The sequence below is a fragment of the Leptopilina heterotoma genome, unplaced genomic scaffold (genome assembly GCF_015476425.1).
Source record: "Leptopilina heterotoma isolate Lh14 unplaced genomic scaffold, ASM1547642v1 Lhet_128, whole genome shotgun sequence".
Taxonomy (NCBI): domain Eukaryota; kingdom Metazoa; phylum Arthropoda; class Insecta; order Hymenoptera; family Figitidae; genus Leptopilina; species Leptopilina heterotoma.
In genome coordinates this window covers 853,256-876,434 of record NW_025110846.1, presented here as the reverse complement: position 1 = coordinate 876,434, position 23,179 = coordinate 853,256, and the positions used below count along the sequence as shown (strand labels likewise).

Below are 23,179 nucleotides of genomic sequence, written 5' to 3'. Positions count from 1 at the left end.
TTTTTAGTTTGTTTATAAACAAACATATAAATTTTTAAAACATATATGCTCAAAAAGGATAATATAAAGTGTGTCCATTCCAAATTTGATTGAAAAATATGCAAAATTGTAGATTTGACAGCGAGTTGAAGATGAAATTTTAATTAAAAATTCGTTTGAGAAAAAACAAGTTTTTTAATTTTATTTAAAAAAATATTAATTCTACAACTTTTTCTCAAAGGAAAAAAAGATGCAGTTTTTTATTCTTTATAAGAATAAAATTTAAAAATTCAAAAATTTTGAAGTTGAATATTTTATTGCCAGGGGACTACCCCCCACTCTTTTCTCGGAGCTATGTCTGGTTCTTGCATCAAGGCGTTCAATTGTACACTAAATAGCAAATTTAGTAAGTTTTTATTTATTAATTTCATCAATTAGTGGTAAAATTGCGCCTAAAGATTGGTGCTGAGTACGACTGCTAGTTTCATCCGGCTGTTTTGATTTGCAGTAAATTTTATTTTACAAAAAGACTACTATATCTCCAATGCCAAAGATTGGGAGGGACACAAAGCCTTTCGCTTAAAGAAAGTTGAAGTGAAAAATACAGAAAATTAAAATATTTTTTTATACTTTTTATGTAAAAAAAAGTCATCAAAATTATTTCAAATATAATTAAGTTTTATCATTCTAAGAATAGTTGTCATAACATATAATGAGAAATTTTGAATAGACGTAGATTAGAATTTACTAGCACTGCTGATCAGACCAGAAACGCTGGTCTATTCTAGACTATAGCGTGGAAGTTTCGTTTCAATTCTGAACAGCCGCTCGACAAGACCGTCTGCCCTGGGTCTAGAAAGACGTTAGACAGTCTATTAAGCGCTTGGTCAGCGCCCTAAAATTTTTCCACACGGGTTGCCATTTTCTTAATTTTTGATATTTTTAAGTATTTCGAGGTTTAGGTCCTGTATTAAGTCATCTATTTTAAAATTATGTTCGATTTTTTTATTTTTAATGATTCTTCTATGAGCTACATAGACAACCGTAATTGAAAGTAATTTTTACCAGTAGACAAAGCGCCCTCTGTAGAAGGAAGGTATATATATTTTTTCCAATCTGAAATCCTTTTTTTAAAACTTCTTAACATACACAATGACATGTAAAAACTTTCGATCAATTATATTTTAAAACTTATGAGCAAAAAATTTTTTAAAATCATCCGATTTTAGTGCTAAAAAAGTAACAAGACCCCTTAATCATCAGAACTATTTAAATAATCGTTAGAGAACTCTAGAACTATTGCTAAAGTACCCAGAACTCTTGTAAAATTTTTGATTTTTTTAAAAAGTAATATTAACTTTACATGACTGAACTCATGGAACTCTCAATTTATGATAAATTTTTTTTTAAATTCAAAGTCTTGTAGTTCAGTAGTTTTTAAGTTTTGACAAAATTGCAATATAGATTTTTTATTAATTTTAATGAGGGCCTGACAGAACTCTGATCAGAACTCATGGAACTCTCAATTTCTAATAAATTTTTTTTTTTGATAATTCAAAGTCTCGTAGTTCAGTAGTTTTTGAGTTTTGAAAAAATTGTTATTAAGGTTTTTTGTCGAACACTATCGGGGGCTAACAGTACTCTGATCAGAACTCATGGAACTCTCAAAATATAAAAGATCAAATTTTTTTGAAAATTTAAACTCTTGTAGTTTAGTAGTTTTTGGGTTTTGAAAAAATTGTTATTAATGTTTTTTGTCAAACACTATTGGGGGCTAACAGAACTCTGATCAGAACTCATGGAACTCTCAATATATAAAAAAACAATTTTTTTTTGAAACTTTAATGTCTTGTAGTTCAGTAGTTTTTGGGTTTTGAAAAAATTGTTATTAAGGTTTTTTGTCGAACACTATCGGGGGCTAACAGAACTCTGATCAGAACTCATGGAACTCTCAAAATATAAAAGATCAAATTTTTTTTGAAAATTCAAAGTCTTGTAGTTTAGTAGTTTTTGGGTTTTGAAAAAATTGTTATTAAGGTTTTTTGTCGAACACTATAAGGGGCTAACAGAACTCTCATCAGAACTCATGGAACTCTCAAAATATAAAAGATCAAATTTTTTTGAAAATTCAAACTCTTGTAGTTTAGTAGTTTTTGGGTTTTGAAAAAATTGTTATTAAGGTTTTTTGTCAAACACTATCGGGGGCTAACAGAACTCATAGAACTCTTAATTTATGATAAAAAATTTTTTTGTAATTTTCAAACTTTTGTAGTTTAGTAGTTTTTCGGTTTTGAAAAAATTGTTATAAATGTTTTTTATCTATCTCGATGGGGGGCTAACAGAACTCTGATCAGAACTCTTTTTTCGTAAAATTTTAATTTTTTTGAAAAATTCTGGAATTTTCAATTATTTTTTTTATGATTTTGGATTATGAGAACTATTGAAATAAACTGTAGGGAACTCTAGAACTCTCTTATAGCTACTTAGAACTCTAATAATAAATCCATTTTTTCAATAGTGGGGGGCTGCGTGAAGTTAGCCCCCCATTATGAAAAAACCTATTTTTTACCATTTAATCGCCGGAACTATTTCTAAAAACTATCAGGAACTCCAGAACTATTGTAGAGGAAGTCAGAACTCTAAAAAAAATTTAATTTTTTTGAAAGTGGGGGGCCAACTTCACATACATTAAGTTAAGTAACTATTTATTTAATAGCAATCAATAGCAATTGAATAATAGTACAAAAATAATAGCAACAAATAAATAGCAATTAAATAAAAGCAATTAAGTTATTAATTTGTAAATTATGTTAACAATGTTATTACAGTGTTAACATAATCTACTAATTAATATACTTTTTTATTTATTTCTTAATTTTTACGTTATTATAATAAAATTCATTTATTTTTTAATTCTTTTTAATACAATTTATATTGTAATTTTGAAGTGTTAAAATGGCATGTCACATACACGACATGTCTGAGTGGTAAACCGATATGGAAAAGTCAGCGCATGATTCAGCGCTTTAATTTTTAATTATATATCTACATTTTATATTCGCGCACAAAAAACTATATCATATTCTGTATACAAAAAAAATAATATATCTCAGAAAATATAATAATTATTTATTAAAAAACTATTTTATATTTATAAATTTAATTTAAAACTTAGCAAAACTTGATAGAAAAATTTACTGTTAAAATTTATTAAAAAAATGTCTTCACTTATTTTCTTTTAATTTATTTAATGATTATTTAGGTAAACATATATATGCATATAGGCATTAAAAATTCACAACATTGATTGGTGTGACCTACCTTCAACTTTTTTTAAATTTTATATAAATTTGTTTTATAAAATTATATTATTCAGATAACCTGTTGTATAATCAATTTTATTAATGGTATAATTTAAAAGAATTAAAAATGAAAAAATAAAAAGATAGAAAAATAAAAAACTAAAAAAACTTAAAAGAAATTAAAAACTATCATATAAATAGTTTATAAAGATAATTTTTTTATTCGACACAATTTTTTAAAAGCGGTCATAGTTATTATAATTTTATGTCATAAATATTTATTCGAATAACACATGGAGAAAATGACGTCAAACTCTATAAAATTTGGTTAAAATTCTGAAATGTATATAAATAGAATTTTAATTCGATTCATTTAGAGATATTTGCGACGTATTTTTTTTTTTTTTTATTATTTTTTTTATTTTTTAAATAGACTTGAATTTTGAATATTCATACAATTTAAGTGGGTGTATTAGAAAATTTATGACTTAAGATATTGAATTTAATTTGTAACACTATGACGAATGATTATAAAGTGTGATTGAATTTTATTAGAAATATCATTCTAAATAGAGTATCGCGTAAGACTTTTATAACATCTAAATAATATGCAAATTTCATTTTAATTTATCTTATCTGTTTGTTTAATAATGAAGATGTGAATGAATAATTATTTTTATTTGTTAACTGCTGTATGCTAAATTTTTATTTCTTTTTTCATTTTTATTTCATATTTATTTTTTTTCAATTTTTATTTTTTAATTTTTTTTTGCTTTCTTATTTTCTTTCTTAAAAAAGAAAACAATTTATTTTTTTAAAAAATTACATTAAATTAAAGAAACACAAAAATTAGAAATAAAAAAATTTTTTTTATTTCTAATTTTTGTGTTTCTTTAATTTATTTCCTATTTTTTTCTTCCTTAAGAACAAAAGTAAGAAAAAAAAGAACAAAAAAAATAAATTTATTTATTTATTTTTAATTTTTATAATTCGACTCACGCATAATATTGTTACAGTAGACGCACATAAATTATTAATTGACGATACATAAACCTGAAAGATATTTGCCACACCCAACATTATATCTATATTTTCTAACCGAGAGAATCAGACCCTCAGTGCATGTGCACTCGTTGATGATATTGAGACTACAAAAGTGATTCATTCAAATTTTGTAAACGTTTTAAGAGAAAAAAGTAACAGACTCATCAGATATATATTTAAATTAAAAAAAAAAATTATAATTCCATTCAACTAATTTTACTTATTTTTTTTTTTTTTAAACAAATTTATTTTTGTAGAGCATTTTTATATACAACTCGCGGCAAAATGATATTTTGACTCAATCGCGTTATATATATTTTTTTATTTCAAAAAAAAATCTTTCATGGATAAGAGCCAAAATAATTTTAAAATTATTTGCCCTCGAGGGGGGTTGGCCTGCTTTCATTTCATTGTTATTTTTTATTCTTAAATTTTTTAGATGCTCTTAAAACATTTTTATATCCTTGAATGAAATTCTTCTCTTTGTTTCTATTTTGTATATTGTATATTAGATGCAATAATAGTTATATTGAGTACAATAGTTATTTTAATAATTAAAAATGAAATAAAAAAGTAATAAATAAAAAAATGTACAATAATATAATTGAAATAGTTATAAAATAATACAATAATTCAAATTATTTCACAAATAATAAATAAAATAGTAACAATAATAATAAATAAAAAATTAAAAATATTCCATTTAAAAAATTGTTCTTTTAAAATAAAAATAACTTTTCTCAAAAATATAACACCTTTTGTATTTGTTAAGTTGTTAATAAGGTAATACTAATTAAGAAAAGCAATTTATAATGAACTAATGAAAAATTAATTAATTAAAAAATTAAATTAAATTAATTAATTAATTAATTCTAGACAATAATTTTAATAATTATATTTAAAAATGTTTTTCCAATTATATTCATAAAAGCAATTTAATTCAATTAATTATTTAATTAATTTTTTATTACATTTTTTTTACTAATTATTTATTATTATTTAATTACTTAATTTATTAAAGCTATTTAATTAAAAATATTTCAAATTTCATTATTTTTTACTTTCATGGAAGCAATTTAAAATTTAATTCTTTTAATCAATTAAAATTATTGAATTTTATTTGCCTTCGTTTTAATTAAAAAGCAATAAAATGATAATTTTAAATTTATTTTTATTTATGAATAAAATTAAACTTTTTATTTAATTTGGATAGCAGTAAATATTAAATTCATTTAATGACTATTAAAAATTATATTCATTTAGTTTATTTGCCTCTGTTTTAATAAAAAAAAGAATAAAATAATTTCAATTAATTTTGTTTATTATTATAATTAAACTTTTTATTCGTTTAGAAAACAGTATTTTATTTGTTTAAATAACTTTAAATATTTTATTCTTGTAATTTTTTTTTGTATTAGTTCATTTGTCTTTTTTTTAATTATTTATTATTAAAAACAAATAAATAAAATTGAATTAAGATTTTAATTAATTTCACGAATGAATAAAATTAAAATCTTTATTTATTTAGAAAATAGTTAATATTTTATTTATTTATTTATTTATTCTTGTAATTTTATTCATTTTTTTTATTGATTATTGATGTCGTTATTTTATTTATTATTTATCTCGTTATTTTTTTTATTATTTATCTCGTTCAATTTCTTATTTTTTTAAATTATAAAAGAAAATATCTACTTTATCAACAAATTGACACTATCGCCCTCTGGGGGTCAAATTTGCAACCACTTTCTGTTTTACCGACAGTTTCATCAGCTGTGGATTTTTGACAGTGAGCAGACGAAATAATCATACGTGGTTTGTTGTGATCTTAATTTTACTCTTTTTGCCATTATATCGAATCAAAGTTTTTGCAAAAATGTCCGGAAAAGTAAAAACAAAACAGGAGAAGACTGGTGGTTAGTAAAAATCATATATTACTTTGAATATTACCTCGATTATTGAACTCTGTTTGATACAGTCAATTTTAAGGTTATGTTGGTTGTGTACCGTGATGTGTACTTTAAAAGTTTCTTTTTTAGTAAAAGTTATTTATTATTCGTATATTATGGAAAACTGAATGGAAGTAAATAATCTTTTATTATTGTTAACATTTTTCAGTTTTCCTATTAATTTAATTTCTATTGCAACTACTAACCTTGTAATTTCGATTGAAAATCAAATGAGTTGTCACTAATTTCTAGTACTGCTGAATTCATACAGTCATTCACGAATTTTACATATTTCATTACATTTTCACTAATTTTCAGTAGTGATAAATTTATACAGTTATTCACGAATGTTGTGTATTAATTTAATGATATGTTCATTTCACGTACATTACCATTTTATTACATGTTCATTTCATGTACTTTTTATGTAGATTTCATTACACTTTTAGAAGTTGGAATTGTTATTAAGTCACAAAATTAATAAAAATTGTGATATTGTTTATTAGATGTTATCGCCTACAGCGAAATGGCTGTGAGAAATAATGCAGCAGTTGTAGAATATTGTAGAATATCAATGGCCGCATTGTCTGGTGGTATCGCAGGTCTTTTAGGTTTAACCAGTTTATATGGGTTTGGATTTTACATTTTTGCAGTCATAGGATTGTGGGTGAGTTAATAATTTCATTTCTGCAATTTATTATCGAGTCAGAGGGAGAGAAAGGTCTAGTAATTGTTTTTAATTTTAGGCAATGCTTCTAATGAAGGCAGGTGGGCAGTGGAAAAAGTATTTTATCAGCAGGCGAGCTTTATTGACAAATGGTTTTTTCGGTGGATTATTCGTATCCTTTCTAAACATTTTCTTCTCTTCTCATTTATTTCTCTTCAAGTTCTGAACGTTCAAATGAACAAAATTTATTTATTTCTTCTGCAAATTAAAAATTTATTTCAATTTTACTGCGTCTTGTATTAAAATTAATTCAATTCTTCAAATTAAAATTTTATTTACATATTATTGCGGCACTTCTTAAAATTAATTCTGCTTGTCAAATTAAATTTAAATTAATTAATTAATTACTTCATAAAAATTAAGTAAATTCTTCAAATTAAAATTTTATTTCAATTTTATTGCGACACTTATTAAATGTAATTCAAATTAATTAATTAATTTATGAAAACTAATTCAATTCTTTAAATTAAAATTTTATTTCAATATTATTGCGTCACGTATTAAAATTAATTCAATTCTTTAAATTAAAATTTTATTTGCATGTTATTGCGATACTTTTTAAAATTAATTAAATTTGTCAAATTAATTAATGAATTGATCAAAATTAATTTAGTTCTTCAAATTAAAATTTTATTTCAATTTTATTGCGTCACGTATTAAAAGAAAAATAAATTGTAAATATTCTAAATGATTAATTTTGTTTTTGTATTTTATAACAGTCAGTAATTTTTGAAAATATTTTATATTGACAATGATTATTGTTTATTTGAATGTACAGAACTTATGGAGCATTCTCTTTTCGACAGTTTGTTGGTAGTTCAATATCTAAATTAAAAATTTAATTTCAGTTTAGATCAATATTGAAAATTTTGTTGATAAAAATATTTTTAATTGGTTTGATTTATGAATTGATCTATAAATTAGTAGTAACGTTTCATTTGAATTTTTCTAAAGTTTTGAACGTTTAAATAAACGGAATTATACAAAAATAAGTGGTTTAATTTAATTTAATTCAAAAATAATTTTTGGTTCACTGTATAACAAAGTTAATTAAGTTTGATTCAAATATATTGGTTTCCCAGTGTTTTATTAAAAAAAATATTGCATTATTCTATTATATAGTTAATTATAATATTTTATTTGAAAAATATTGTAATTAAAAATTTATTTAGTTAAAAAATATAATAGTAATTATGAAAATTATTATTTTGCAAATAAAATTCAAATTATAGTAAATAATAAAAATATCGTCGTTGATTTGAATGTTCAAAACTTTAGCGACAATGAATTTGAATTTAATTTTCGTAATTTATCATTCAATTCTTGAAATTAGAAATCGTTGTTAAATTTTTTTCTGGAATTATTTTACTTCTTTTTTTTAAATCTACTAAGTTTGAATTTGAAATTTTTTGGATTTGAAAACAATTTTTGGATTCGAATACAATTTTTGGATTTGAAATAGATTTCTCCTAAAAAAATATTGGAAATTTCCTTAACATTTTTAAATAGACGTATGTTTTATTCTGGACATTCCTCTACGGTATGGTACACGTGTACTGAGACTGCAACTATTTTATTGAAAAAAATTTTTTTTCTACATTAAAAATCTTTCTTTTTAAGACACAAGAATAATTCTATCAGGGATCTTCGCTCTAATAACAAAGAGTCATATATATGTGTTTCTCAAAAAATAATAATTAGACAAATTGATGTAAATATGTATTTCACTGCGCAATCCATAGGCGATAAGGTAGAAATAATATATATTCCGATAATGTGGAGTTTTCACATTTTATTTCTTTCATAATGTACAATTTTAATAAACGTCATTGATAAATACTTGAATGATGTCATTAACAAAATATTGTAAAAATTAATTATTCTAGAGTTTGCCTTGGAAAATCTATTTTTAAAATTGCTTTCATTTGAAACGAATTTCAAAAACTTGTTTATATTTTGTTTGCATTTTTCAAATAGACTTTTCAGTGGTAAACTTTCTTTTAAATTGGCGCATTGTCTAGGAGGGGGACTCGCACACACTTAGTCTTAAATTATATTAGATCGTTTTACATATTTTTTTTCTTAGAGTTTTATTTTTTTATTCGAGAATTCGATTAATCTTTAGTAGATTTTTTAAAATCACTCGTTCTCTACTTTGTACTTATCATGCTCTTGATAATTATTTCTAAAATTCTTTTTTTCTTTTTGAGGGTGAAAAATATTGCTGAAGTGGAAATTGAGTTTCTTTCTTTGATAATAAGGATCGGTTTCTGTTTAAATTTTTGTTTCAGATGTAGAGACAGGGTCAGATTCTTGACATTCGATTTCAAAGGGAGAAATTCCTGTTTCCATGCCTTCTAATTTTTTTTCCGCGTCCATTTCTTCGATTTCGTCTTTACTGAGATGATAGACAATTCCAGCTCCAAAACCATCGCCAAGGACGTTAATTGATGTTCTCAGTCGATCCCTAGAAGTAAGTGTGGTAATTCTTTTCTATTAACTTTTCTAATTTAATTGTAGGAAGATTTAGAGTTTAAACTTTGAGGAGAAGGACTTTGAAATTTGAGGAGTTTTCGGAGGAATTATTTTCGAACTTACAATAGCCAATCTACGGTGAAAAGTAAAGAGACATCGCTTGTTGGGAGTCCAAGGGCAGTTAGTACCAGAAGCATAGTAATTAGAGCAGCGCTGGGAATACTTGCAGCTCCTATGCTTGCTAATGTGGCAGTAAAACTAAAAGAACGACACGTTAAGAAGACGAGAAATTTGGAATTGTAAATTACTTTTTCTTGCCGGATGTTTCATTTTATTATTCGGAGGAGAAAATAACTTTTTACGCAAACAAACCTGACAGTGATTACGTCGCCGATTCCGAGGGAAATTCCATTCATTTGAGCAATAAAAATTGCGGCAACGGCTTCATAGAGAGCAGTCCCGTCCATGTTTACTGTCGCTCCGACCGAAACAACAAATCGACTCACTCTTGGATCAAGTTTATTATTTTCTTCCAAACACTGAAAGGTAATTGGCAGTGTTGCTGCACTGTGGAATTCGTTTTAATCAGGCCCAAAGCAATTTTTCTCTTTACAACCATTTGCAGAAAAAAAAACCAAGAAAATTGTTTTCCCAGGCTTCGTACTCATCTACTAAAATCTATTTACTACTTTTTTTTACAATTTCCTACTATTTGGATACTTTTTTTTAGATTTCTGACACTCAAAGCTCTTTTCTATGTTTGAAAATTTGAACTACTTTAAATTCTCTGATATTTGGAGTAAAAAAATTATTCTCAAAAATTTTAATAATATTCTTAGAAGTAATTCAAAAATTTTAATGACATTCTTTCAAACGATTCAATTATTTTCGAAAATTTTTCGAAATTCAATTTTCAATATTTAATATTTAAATAAAAAATTTTCCAAAGGAATTCAATTATTTAAAGGAAATTTTTATAAAATTCTTTGTAAATATTAAATTATTTTCATAAATAATAAAATTTACACAGAGATTCAATAATTTAAAACACAACTTTCATAAAATATTTCGAAAAAAGCAATTAGAAAAGATTTTTAGAAAATTCTCCACATGAATTCAATTATTTTTAGTTTTAATAAAATTCGTTGCAAAAATCCAATTATTTTCGTAAATATTAAAATTCATTGTAGGATTTCAATTATTTTGAATACAATTTGAAATAAATTCTTCGAAAAATGGAATTATTCTTAAGAATTTTATTAAAATTCTTCAAAAGAATTCAATTGAGGGCTCGGATCGAAGAACCGACGCTTCGCAATGTTCTGTGCGTTTACAAGCGTCGTTTCTTCGATCCTAGCCCTCAATTATTCAAAAAAAAAATTTAATATCATTTTTTTTATTAGAATTTGAAAATTCTTTCAATAGATTTTCAATAAAATTTTTTGAAAGAACTTAATTATTTTTAATAATTTTAATGAAATTCTTCGTAACAATTCAATTATTTTAAAAAAATATTAATAAAATTCTTTGTAGAAATTTAATTAATTTCAAAAAATTGTCGAGATTCAATTATTTTTAATATCTAGATTTTCAATAAAATTTCCACAGAAGAATTCAATTAGGTACCTATTTAAAAAAAATTTAATAAAATTCATCCCAAGGATTCAATTATTAAAAAGAATTTCATTAAATTTTTTTGAAAATAATCAAATTCTTTCAGGAAATTTTATTAAAAATGTATTGAAAAGAATTTTTCATTTATAATAAACAAATTATACAAAATTTTTTTTTAAGTAATTGAATTCGTTGGAATAATTTTTTTATTAAGTTAAAAAATCCTTGGGAAAAATTCAATTATTTTCGTAGAATTTGAATTAAATTTCTTGATGGAATTAAATTCTTTTTAAAATTTGTAACTAAATTCGCTGATGGAATTTGCTTATTTTTAAAAATTGTGATAAAAATGTTTAGAAGAATTTAATTCTTTTCAGTATAATTGTAATTAAATTCCTCGTTCGAACTTAAATTTTTTTTCTAAAGAATTTAAATTTGAATTTGAATTCTAAACAATTGAATTTGTATTTTCACAAATTTTCTTTCTTTATTATTTTTATTTATTATTTTCATAAATAATTAAATTTTCATAGGAATTCAATTATTAAAAAAAATTTAATGAAGTTCTTCGCAAGAATTCAATTATTCTTGTAGATAATAAAATTCTTCTCAAGAATTCAGTTATTTTAGAAAATTTTAAATAATATCTTTGTAAGATGCAATTATTTGTAAATATTTGATTAAAAATCTGAAAGGAATTCAATTATTTAAAAAAAATTTGATACAACTTGTTTATAAGAATTTAATAATTATTTTCAATGCATTTTTAATTAAATTTTTTAAGAGAATTTAATCATTTTCAAAAAATTTAATGAAATTCTTTGTAACAACTCAGTTATTTTTAATACAATTTTAAAAAAATTTCTTGAACTGGAATTATTTTTAAAAAGTTTAAGAAAATTTGTTGATAGAATTGATTTATTTTTAAAAATTGTGACAAACTTTGTAGAAGAATTCAATTATTTTCAGTACAATTTTCATTAAATTCCTCGTATGAATTTAAATTTTCTTCGGAACAATTGAATTTGAATTTTTACAAATTTTATTTTTCTTATCATTTTTGTCTTTTATGTTCATAAATAATAAAATTTTGATAGGAATTTGTTATAATTTGTTTATTATAATTAAGGTTTAAAAAATATTCAATTATTCAATAAATTATTAACTTTTGTATTTAAATAGTTACATTCCCTTTGAAGTTTGTATTAAAAATTTATTTAAAATTGAATTTCAGTTAAAATTTCAGGTAATAATTGAATATTAAAAGTGTATAGTATAAATTTTTAGAAATAAATTTTGATTTTGAAGTAAAGATGATTAAAGTTTTAAATAATTTGATTTAAAAATTTCAATGAAAAATGAATTGAATTTTGGAAGAATGAAGAAATACGGTTGTAATTTTTAGAAATAATTAAATTTTAGAAAGGCTTTACATTGAAATCATTTAAAGTATTTTAATTCCCATGGAAAAATAAATAGGCATTTAAATATTTATTTAAGCTCGGTGAAACAAGCGACCCGCCGGCCGCCAGCCATCAGAAGAATCCATAGGCGCCGACACACATAGTAGCGCGGTGGCCCTATACGGTTCAATCAACGCAAAAACAACGTACGCTAGCTATTACAGTTTATAGAAAAAATTGCAATAGTCACATTTTAAACAGCAATAATCTCCCTTTAATTTGTGACCAAGAAATAAAAATTAAGTCTAAAATTGTTCGAGTTATGAATTTTTTTCGATTTTTTTTCCAATTTATTATGAATTACGAATACAAATTAAAACAAAAAATTAAACAAGGACTGTAGAAAATTGCAACCTCCACGCGGCACACTCTGGGGTAATGAATTTATTCATCAGCTAATCGCAGGGATAGAAACAACTTATGCAAACTAAAATCAATATAAAAACTTTAAAAAAAGTACTAAAAAAATTCAAAACTCAAACAGTTTTCTAACAATTTTTTTTTTTAATAGAAAATAAAAAAGGATTATCGCCTTTTAAAATAAAACAATTGCAAATTTTTATTTTATTAAATTTTTAATAGACAGCGTTCCCACCCGCCCGTATCAGAAAAACGAAAATTGAAAAAAAATTCATAACTCGATCAATTTTCAACCAAATTTTTGTTTCTTGGTCGCAAATTAAAGAGGGATTAATGCTTCTTGTCATTGGATCAATAAGAATATGTTTAAAAAATTTTTGATAGCCAGCGTCCCCACCCGCACGTATCAGAAAAACGAAAATTGGAAAAAAATCGGAAAAAAATTCATAACTGGAACAATTTTAGACCACATGCTTATTTCTTGGTCGCAAATTAAAGAGGGATTAATGCTTCTTGTCATTAGACTAATAGGAATATGTTTAAAAAATTTTTGATAGCCAGCGTCCCCACCCGCCCGTATCAGAAAAACGAAAATGGAAAAAAAAGTTCAAAAAAAATTCATAACTCGATCAATTTTTGACCAAATTCTTGTTTCTTGGTCGCAAATTAAAGAAGGATTAATGCTCCTTGTCCTTGGGCCAATAAGAATATGTTTAAAAATTTTTTGATAGCCAGCGTCCCCACCCGCCCGTATCAGAAAAACGAAAATGGAAAAAAAAATTTAAAAAAAATTCATAACTCGAACAATGTTCGACCAAATTCTTGTTTCTTGGTCGCAAATTAAAGAGAGATAATTGATTCTTGTCATTAGACCAATAGGAATATGATTAAAAAATTTTTGATAGCCAGCGTCCCCACCCGCCCGTATCAGAAAAACGAAAATGGAAAAAAAAGTTCAAAAAAAATTCATAACTCGATCAATTTTTGACCAAATTCTTGTTTCTTGGTCGCAAATTAAAGAAGGATTAATGCTCCTTGTCCTTGGGCCAATAGGAATATGATTAAAAAATTTTTGATAGCCAGCGTCCCCACCCGCCCGTATCAGAAAAACGAAAATGGAAAAAAAAGTTCAAAAAAAATTCATAACTCGATCAATTTTTGACCAAATTCTTGTTTCTTGGTCGCAAATTAAAGAAGGATTAATGCTCCTTGTCATTGGGCCAATAAGAATATGATTAAAAAATTTTTGATAGCCAGCGTCCCCACCCGCCCGTATCAGAAAAACGAAAATGGAAAAAAAAGTTCAAAAAAAATTCATAACTCGATCAATTTTTGACCAAATTCCTGTTTCTTGGTCGCAAATTAAAGAAGGATTAATGCTCCTTGTCCTTGGGCCAATAAGAATATGTTTAAAAAATTTTTGATAGCCAGCGTCCCCACCCGCCCGTATCAGAAAAACGAAAATGGAAAAAAAAGTTCAAAAAAAATTCATAACTCGATCAATTTTTGACCAAATTCCTGTTTCTTGGTCGCAAATTAAAGAAGGATTAATGCTCCTTGTCATTGGGCCAATAAGAATATGTTTAAAAAATTTTTGATAGCCAGCGTCCCCACCCGCCCGTATCAGAAAAACGAAAATTGAAAAAAAAATTTTAAAAAAATTCATAACTCGAACAATGTTCGACCAAATTCTTGTTTCTTGGTCGCAAATTAAAGAGAGATAATTGATTCTTGTCATTAGACCAATAGGAATATGATTAAAAAATTTTTGATAGCCAGCGTCCCCACCCGCCCGTATCAGAAAAACGAAAATGGAAAAAAAAGTTCAAAAAAAATTCATAACTCGATCAATTTTTGACCAAATTCTTGTTTCTTGGTCGCAAATTAAAGAAGGATTAATGCTCCTTGTCATTAGGCCAATAAGAATATGATTAAAAAATTTTTGATAGCCAGCGTCCCCACCCGCCCGTATCAGAAAAACGAAAATGGAAAAAAAAGTTCAAAAAAAATTCATAACTCGATCAATTTTTGACCAAATTCCTGTTTCTTGGTCGCAAATTAAAGAAGGATTAATGCTCCTTGTCATTGGGCCAATAAGAATATGTTTAAAAAATTTTTGATAGCCAGCGTCCCCACCCGCCCGTATCAGAAAAACGAAAATTGAAAAAAAAGTTCAAAAAAAATTCATAACTCGATCAATTTTTGACCAAATTCTTGTTTCTTGGTCGCAAATTAAAGAGAGATAATTGATTCTTGTCATTAGACCAATAGGAATATGATTAAAATATTTTTGATAGCCAGCGTCCCCACCCGCCCGTATCAGAAAAACGAAAATGGAAAAAAAAGTTCAAAAAAAATTCATAACTCGATCAATTTTTGACCAAATTCCTGTTTCTTGGTCGCAAATTAAAGAAGGATTAATGCTCCTTTTCATTGGGCCAATAAGAATATGTTTAAAAAATTTTTCATAGCCAGCGTCCCCACCCGACCGTATCAGAAAACCGAAAATTGAAAAAAAAATTTTAAAAAAATTCATAACTCGAACAATGTTCGACCAAATTCTTGTTTCTTGGTCGCAAATTAAAGAGAGATAATTGATTCTTGTCATTAGACCAATAGGAATATGATTAAAAAATTTTTGATAGCCAGCGTCCCCACCCGCCCGTATCAGAAAAACGAAGATTGAAAAAAAAATTTAAAAAAAATTCATAACTCGAACAATGTTCGACCAAATTCTTGTTTCTTGGTCGCAAATTAAAGAGAGATAATTGATTCTTGTCATTAGACCAATAGGAATATGATTAAAAAATTTTTGATAGCCAGCGTCCCCACCCGCCCGTATCAGAAAAACGAAAATGGAAAAAAAAGTTCAAAAAAAATTCATAACTCGATCAATTTTTGACCAAATTCCTGTTTCTTGGTCGCAAATTAAAGAAGGATTAATGCTCCTTGTCCTTGGGCCAATAAGAATATGTTTAAAAAATTTTTGATAGCCAGCGTCCCCACCCGCCCGTATCAGAAAAACGAAAATGGAAAAAAAAGTTCAAAAAAAATTCATAACTCGATCAATTTTTGACCAAATTCCTGTTTCTTGGTCGCAAATTAAAGAAGGATTAATGCTCCTTTTCATTGGGCCAATAAGAATATGTTTAAAAAATTTTTCATAGCCAGCGTCCCCACCCGACCGTATCAGAAAACCGAAAATTGAAAAAAAAATTTTAAAAAAATTCATAACTCGAACAATGTTCGACCAAATTCTTGTTTCTTGGTCGCAAATTAAAGAGAGATAATTGATTCTTGTCATTAGACCAATAGGAATATGATTAAAAAATTTTTGATAGCCAGCGTCCCCACCCGCCCGTATCAGAAAAACGAAAATGGAAAAAAAAGTTCAAAAAAAATTCATAACTCGATCAATTTTTGACCAAATTCTTGTTTCTTGGTCGCAAATTAAAGAGGGATTAATGCTTCTTGTCATTAGACCAATAGGAATATGTTTAAAAAATTTTTCATAGCCAGCGTCCCCACCCGCCCGTATCAGAAAAACGAAAATTGAAAAAAAAATTTTAAAAAAATTCATAACTCGAACAATGTTCGACCAAATTCTTGTTTCTTGGTCGCAAATTAAAGAGAGATAATTGATTCTTGTCATTAGACCAATAGGAATATGATTAAAAAATTTTTGATAGCCAGCGTCCCCACCCGCCCGTATCAGAAAAACGAAAATGGAAAAAAAAGTTCAAAAAAAATTCATAACTCGATCAATTTTTGACCAAATTCCTGTTTCTTGGTCGCAAATTAAAGAAGGATTAATGCTCCTTGTCATTGGGCCAATAAGAATATGATTAAAAAATTTTTGATAGCCAGCGTCCCCACCCGCCCGTATCAGAAAAACGAAAATGGAAAAAAAAGTTCAAAAAAAATTCATAACTCGATCAATTTTTGACCAAATTCTTGTTTCTTGGTCGCAAATTAAAGAGGGATTAATGCTTCTTGTCATTAGACCAATAGGAATATGATTAAAAAATTTTTGATAGCCAGCGTCCCCACCCGCCCGTATCAGAAAAACGAAAATGGAAAAAAAAGTTCAAAAAAAATTCATAACTCGATCAATTTTTGACCAAATTCTTGTTTCTTGGTCGCAAATTAAAGAAGGATTAATGCTCCTTGTCATTGGGCCAATAAGAATATGTTTAAAAAATTTTTGATAGCCAGCGTCCCCACCCGCCCGTATCAGAAAAACGAAAATGGAAAAAAAAGTTCAAAAAAAATTCATAACTCGATCAATTTTTGACCAAATTCTTGTTTCTTGGTCGCAAATTAAAGAAGGATTAATGCTCCTTGTCATTGGGCCAATAAGAATATGTTTAAAAAATTTTTGATAGCCAGCGTCCCCACCCGCTCGTATCAGAAAAACGAAAATGGAAAAAAAAGTTCAAAAAAAATTCATAACTCGATCAATTTTTGACCAAATTCCTGTTTCTTGGTCGCAAATTAAAGAGGGATTAATGCTTCTTGTCATTAGACCAATAGGAATATGTTTAAAAATTTTTTGATAGCCAGCGTCCCCACCCGCCCGTATCAGAAAAACGAAAATTGAAAAAAAAGTTCAAAAAAAATTCATAACTCGATCAATTTTTGACCAAATTCCTGTTTCTTGGTCGCAAATTAAAGAAGGATTAATGCTCCTTGTCATTGGGCCAATAAGAATATGTTTAAAAAATTTTTGATAGCCAGCGTCCCCACCCGCCCGTATCAGAAAAACGAAAATTGAAAAAAAAAATTTAAAAAAAATTCATAACTCGAACAATGTTCGACCAAATTCTTGTTTCTTGGTCGCAAATTAAAGAGAGATAATTGATTCTTGTCATTAGACCAATAGGAATATGATTAAAAAAATTTTGATAGCCAGCGTCCCCACCCGCCCGTATCAGAAAAACGAAAATGGAAAAAAAAGTTCAAAAAAAATTCATAACTCGATCAATTTTTGACCAAATTCCTGTTTCTTGGTCGCAAATTAAAGGGAGATTATTGCTGTTTAAAATGTGACTATTGCATTTTTTTCTATAAACTGTAATAGCTAGCGTACGTTGTTTTTGCGTTGATTAAACCGTATAGGGCCACCGCGCTACTATATGTGTGTCGGCGCCTTTGGTTTTTTCTGACGGCTGGCGGCCGGCGGGTCGTTAGTTTCACCGAGCCATTTATTTAAAGAAAATTATTCTTTTTATGAATGTAATTAAATTTAGAAATTATGAAAAATTGAGTCGTCAAATTTAATCCTTCGATTGCTACTTTTTTACTACTTTCTGTAGTCTTAAAGCTACTTTTTGATGATTTTTTCATTCTTAAAGCTACTTTTTAAAATTAATTTAATTTTAATTTAATTCATTTTAATTTATTATCGAGTACGAAGCCTGTTTTTTTGAATATTTATATAATACCTGGAAGCTGTTCCCATTGCCGTGATCCAGGCTTGCATCATACCTCGAAAGAAAACAGCCGGATTCTTTTTCGTCACCAGCCAAAAAATCAATGGAAGCGTGATAATGGCGTGAATTGAAAGACCCATGATGACAGTGATCATGTATAATCCAAGCATTTGTGCCATCATTGCTAGATTTTGAATGGACATGATTTTTCCTGCTATCAAGCACATTATTCCGAACGGCGAGTACCTGCGAGATTTCGTCAATTGAGGCTAGTAAACGAAAAGCAGAAACTGTTAATCGATGACACACTTACTTTTTGTTTTGTCAAAAGAACAGTGGATAGTTTTTTTTATTTAAAAACATTATTTTTCTCTCCACCTTTTTTTTTATCTATACTTATACATAGAAAATTGATTTTGTTTTTTTTTTTTGTTTTTTTGTAGAGAAATTTGGTGTTAGAACTGACCACAATATAATGATGCCAACCAGTTTCATAACAAGATCGTTTAAAACAGCAAAGAAGTCGATCATTATTTTCCCCTTGGGTCCAATTTGTCCGGCGAGCAGTCCAAAGACAATGCAAAAGACAATCATTCCCATGACATTGGTGCCGTCCTTGTAGACCAATGTTGGCTCCAAAATGTAGTCGGTACGATTTTTACCCTCGAGAATGAGGATTTTTTTCTTCACGTACGATGTCTGCACCTGTTGGAAGCATGCTTGCACCAGGTTCTCCGGTACCATGTTTCTGTGGAAATTAACTTGTTCTTCGCACAAGCGATGCTTTCAAGTTGATTGTGAGTTGGTTTTACCTTATTATATCGAGAATTGCATCAATCGTTGATATCTTTGCCTCCTCGCCGAGTGTGTCGACCACTTTTGGTTTGATTTCCGGATTTCCAGGATGAATTATCAGTACCATTGCAATGCCCACTATTGCTGCTAGAATTGTTGTCACCATGTAATAGGTCAGGGCACGAAAGCCTATTCTTCCGGAACTTCGTGCATCAAGTTGAGCCATTCCTGTGAAAGATTTGGAAATATTTTTTTGAACTAGAGCTAAAAATTAGGGATTTAACGAGTGGGAAGTTTACTTAGCCAACTTCCCACTCGTTAAATCAGTCATTTTTATCATTAAATTGTACAAGAAGTTTTCTTCAACGCCTTGCGAGGAAAATTTGGAAAACAATTAATTTATATTATAAGCAGAGTGGCCACACATCTGTATAAAGTCAGGGAAATGTCAGGAAAACAAAATTTTTGTCAGTAAAGTCAAGGAAATGACAGGAAATAAAATTTTTTGTCAGGAAAATGAAGAAAATTAAGACTTTTTTCGATCTATTTTAAAAAATTGCGACTTTTTCGACTTCTTTTTTCAAATATTGCAACAAAATACCACATTTTTAAGTATAAAATGCAACTTATTTCGATTTTAATAGTGTGAAAAATAACTGTAAACAAATCTTTCAAAAATTATTCTTAAATCATTTTTCTATTTAAATTTTCAAAATATCGAATTAAAAAGATTTTGAATAATTGAAATTCTGAAAAATTTAATTGAAAATAATTAATTTTTTTCAAGTATTTTGTTACAATTATTTGTGAAAATCAACTTTTGAAGAGTACTAATTCAAAATTTTGAAAATAAATACATTTTTTGAAGGGATTTATTTGAAATTGTATTAATAATTAATTCTGAAAGCCTGTGAAAAATTTTACTCTTTATGAAAATAATTTAACTCTTTTAAAGAATTTTATTGAATTTTTTAAAATAATGAAATTCCAGTGGAAATTTTAATTATTTGTATAAATAATTGAATTCTTGCGAATGCTTTTCGTAAAACTTAGAGGAAGAATTAAATTTTTTTCAATTCTTTTATGAAAATTTAAAACAACAGTTTAATTACTTTGAAAAATTTGAATTTTATTATTTATGAATATAATTCAAGTTTTATAAACAAATGTTATAAAAGTTTTCGAAAATGATTAATTTCTTTCAAAGAATTTTATTGAAATATTTTAAATTATAGATTTCCTTCGAATAGTTTCAATAAATATTTTGAAAATTATTACATTTTTCAAGGAATTCATTTAAAATTGTATTAAAAATAATTGAAATCCAGCAAAGAATTTTATTATTTATGAAAATAATTGAAATCTTGCAAATAAATTTTATTGAACTTTTTAAAATAATTGAATTCCAGTGAAAAATTTTATTATTTGCATAAATAATTAAATTCTTGCGAAGGATTTTTTTAAAATTTAGGGAAATAATTAATTTTTTTTCAATTTTTTTATAAGAATTTAAAACAATAGTTCAAATACTTCGAAAAATTTATTTAAAATTTTAAATTAAAATAAAAATAATTGAAATCTTGAAAACTATTGAACTTTTTAAAATAATTGAATTCCAGTGTAAATTTTATTATTTCTAAAAAAAATTGAATTCTTGTGAATGATTTTCTTAAAGTTTAAGGGAATAATTGAATTTTTTTCAATTCTTTTATGAAAATTTAAAAAATAATTCAATTATTTCGAATAATAATTTAATTAAAATTGTATAAAGGTAATTAAATTCTTCCAATGATTTTTATTATTTATAAAAATAATTTAATTCTTATAAGCAAATTTTATCATAATTTTAGTAAATAATTAATTTCTTTCAAAAATTATTCTTGAATAATTTTTTAAGATAATTAAATCTTTCAAATATATCTGTAATTAAAATCGTTTTAAATAATTGAAATTTCATAAAATTTAATTGAAAATAATTACCTTTTTTTAAAGTGTTTTGTTACATTTATTTGAAAATCAACTTCTGAAGAGTTTTAATTCAAAATTTTGAAAATAATCAAATTATTCAAAATTTTAATGAAAAATCTTTAAATGTAAATTTAAAAATGAAAATTTGCTTCTAATTTTTTAAAATTCAATATTTTCAGTATTTTTAATTATATATTTTTGAAAATTCAAATACATACCAAAAATAATAACATTTTAGAATAATTTTTAACATTTTAGAGAAAAAAATCATGTTCAAAATTTTTAATTAAAATTCCTCAAGAAATTAATTAGTTTTTTTAAAATTATTCAAAAATTCTTTTAAGAAATTCAATTATTTTCGAACAAAGTAAATAAAAAATTAATAAAAATTTACTTTTTTAGATTTTTTAAAATTTTGAAGAAATTATGATCATATTTATAAATAAAATTCTTCCAAAATTTGATTATTTTTATTTATATTTTTCAAAACTTCAATTATTTTAAAAAGATTTTACCAAATTTCAATTGTTTGTAAATTTTTCAATTGTTTATAATATTAAAAACTAATATCTTTCAAAAATTATTCAAATATATTTTAAAAAAATGTATTGTAAGAATTTCTTTATTATATAATTGTTTGAAATAGCTTAAGAAAAAAACATGTACAGTTACAATTATTATAAAAAGTTGAGTTTTTGTATTTAAATAATATTGAATTCTAATAGAACGTTTAGAAAATTATTCAAAATAATTGATGTAGAGATGAAGTTTAGTTGTAAATTGTAGAAAATAATTAAATTCAGGAAGGGTTATAATTGTAATTTTTAGAAATTATTAAAATTCATAAATTTTACTCATTTTCCATGAAGTTTTTTATTTTTCTGTAAAAAGAATTTTGTCAGGGAATATAATTTTAATGTCAGTAAATTGTCAGGAAAATGTCAGGGAAATTGATTGTCTGAAACTTGTGACCACTCTGAATAAATTAAATAATTTGTTGTACCTGTAATGAGCGAAGATATAATCAAGGGTAGAATGAACATTTTCAACACTCGCATTAGAATTTCTCCTGGGAAGCTGATTAGCATTATTGAATGGGAAGAGAAATTTGCTAATCGACCTAGGAATCCGAGAATCAAACCCAATAAAACGGCAATAATCGTCAGCACCAGTACCGAATTCTCTCCTATCCATTTTATCACCTGGATTTAAAATCAAATTGATTAAGAAAGAACATTTTCTTCAATTTTTTTTTGGAAATTTTCAATTTCAAATCATGAACAAACCACTTGAAGTCTTTGCAGAGATTCGGACGGAAGAGGTTTGTTCTCCTCCTCATCTTCAGAAGTCATTTTTTCCAAATCCTTTGATCTAGACAGAAAATAAAAATCAAATTTTCAGAAAAAAAATCTTTCTTTTAGAAAGAAAAATTTTTTTCTTTCTAAAACTTTCTTCTGAAAGTTGTTTTATGAAATAAATTTCGATAAAATTTAATTTACGTGTAGCCTTGCTGCGTCTCCAGAGGGGCACCTCGAAGAACAGCGACAGCCCCGGAAATTCGTTGACCCAGTGACATTTTGCTTCAGTGATCTCCTGGAAAAAAGACTTTCAGGAATACTTTGTGAGTCGTCCTTGAAATAACTGGAACAGGGAATCCCCCGGAAGTATCGCTCTGTGTCTCATGTCCAATCTATCTCGATTTCCAAATTTGGAATCCACTTTATCCGGAATTCTTCTTCTTCTTCTTGCGAAGAATTTTAAAATTTCTAATCACTTTGCACTTGTATTGAATTTTTTAAAAATATTATTTAGGGAAATATTTGACTTGAATATTAATTGTCTTGATGATGATAATTATTGTTGAAAAAAGGAGGGAAAAAAAGGAAACTAATTTCGCGATTGATAAGACTTCTAGAACTGAAAGTGACTGTCGTACGATCTAATCTCCGTAGGCTCGTGTTGGTATCGCCTCGTTGCGTTCTAGAATCAGGCAGATAATGTAGCCCCATCCAGGAAGCTGATTCGTTCACGAGAGGGAGGAGAGGGACGGAGGAGAGGGTCTTACAGGAAG

At 26.2% G+C, this 23,179-nt stretch overlaps 2 protein-coding genes across 3 annotated transcripts in view; one reads left to right on the top strand and one right to left on the bottom strand.

Annotated features, from left to right (window-relative positions):
* The window catches only part of LOC122512772 (ER membrane protein complex subunit 6), a 21,493-nt gene extending 12,653 nt beyond the window's left edge, over nt 1-8,840 (top strand). Inside the window, exons 2-5 of one of the 2 annotated variants that reach the window (XM_043628829.1) lie at nt 6,090-6,241; nt 6,781-6,941; nt 7,021-7,113; nt 8,511-8,840. In XM_043628829.1, the coding sequence (XP_043484764.1) occupies nt 6,202-6,241; nt 6,781-6,941; nt 7,021-7,113; nt 8,511-8,561 (345 nt within the window). In that variant the 5' untranslated portion in view covers nt 6,090-6,201 and the 3' untranslated portion in view covers nt 8,562-8,840. The remainder of the gene's footprint in view (nt 1-6,089; nt 6,242-6,780; nt 6,942-7,020; nt 7,114-8,510) is intronic. The other variant, XM_043628830.1, reaches the window with a different exon arrangement.
* LOC122512763 (excitatory amino acid transporter-like) lies at nt 8,781-23,179 on the bottom strand. The gene is made up of 9 exons (XM_043628818.1): nt 22,608-23,179; nt 22,395-22,479; nt 22,112-22,310; nt 19,158-19,368; nt 18,812-19,093; nt 18,358-18,591; nt 9,849-10,043; nt 9,600-9,734; nt 8,781-9,468 (listed from the first exon to the last, which is right to left on the bottom strand). Exons 1-9 carry the CDS (start codon nt 22,682-22,684, stop codon nt 9,276-9,278), a joined length of 1,611 nt encoding a protein of 536 aa, XP_043484753.1. The 5' UTR covers nt 22,685-23,179; the 3' UTR covers nt 8,781-9,275.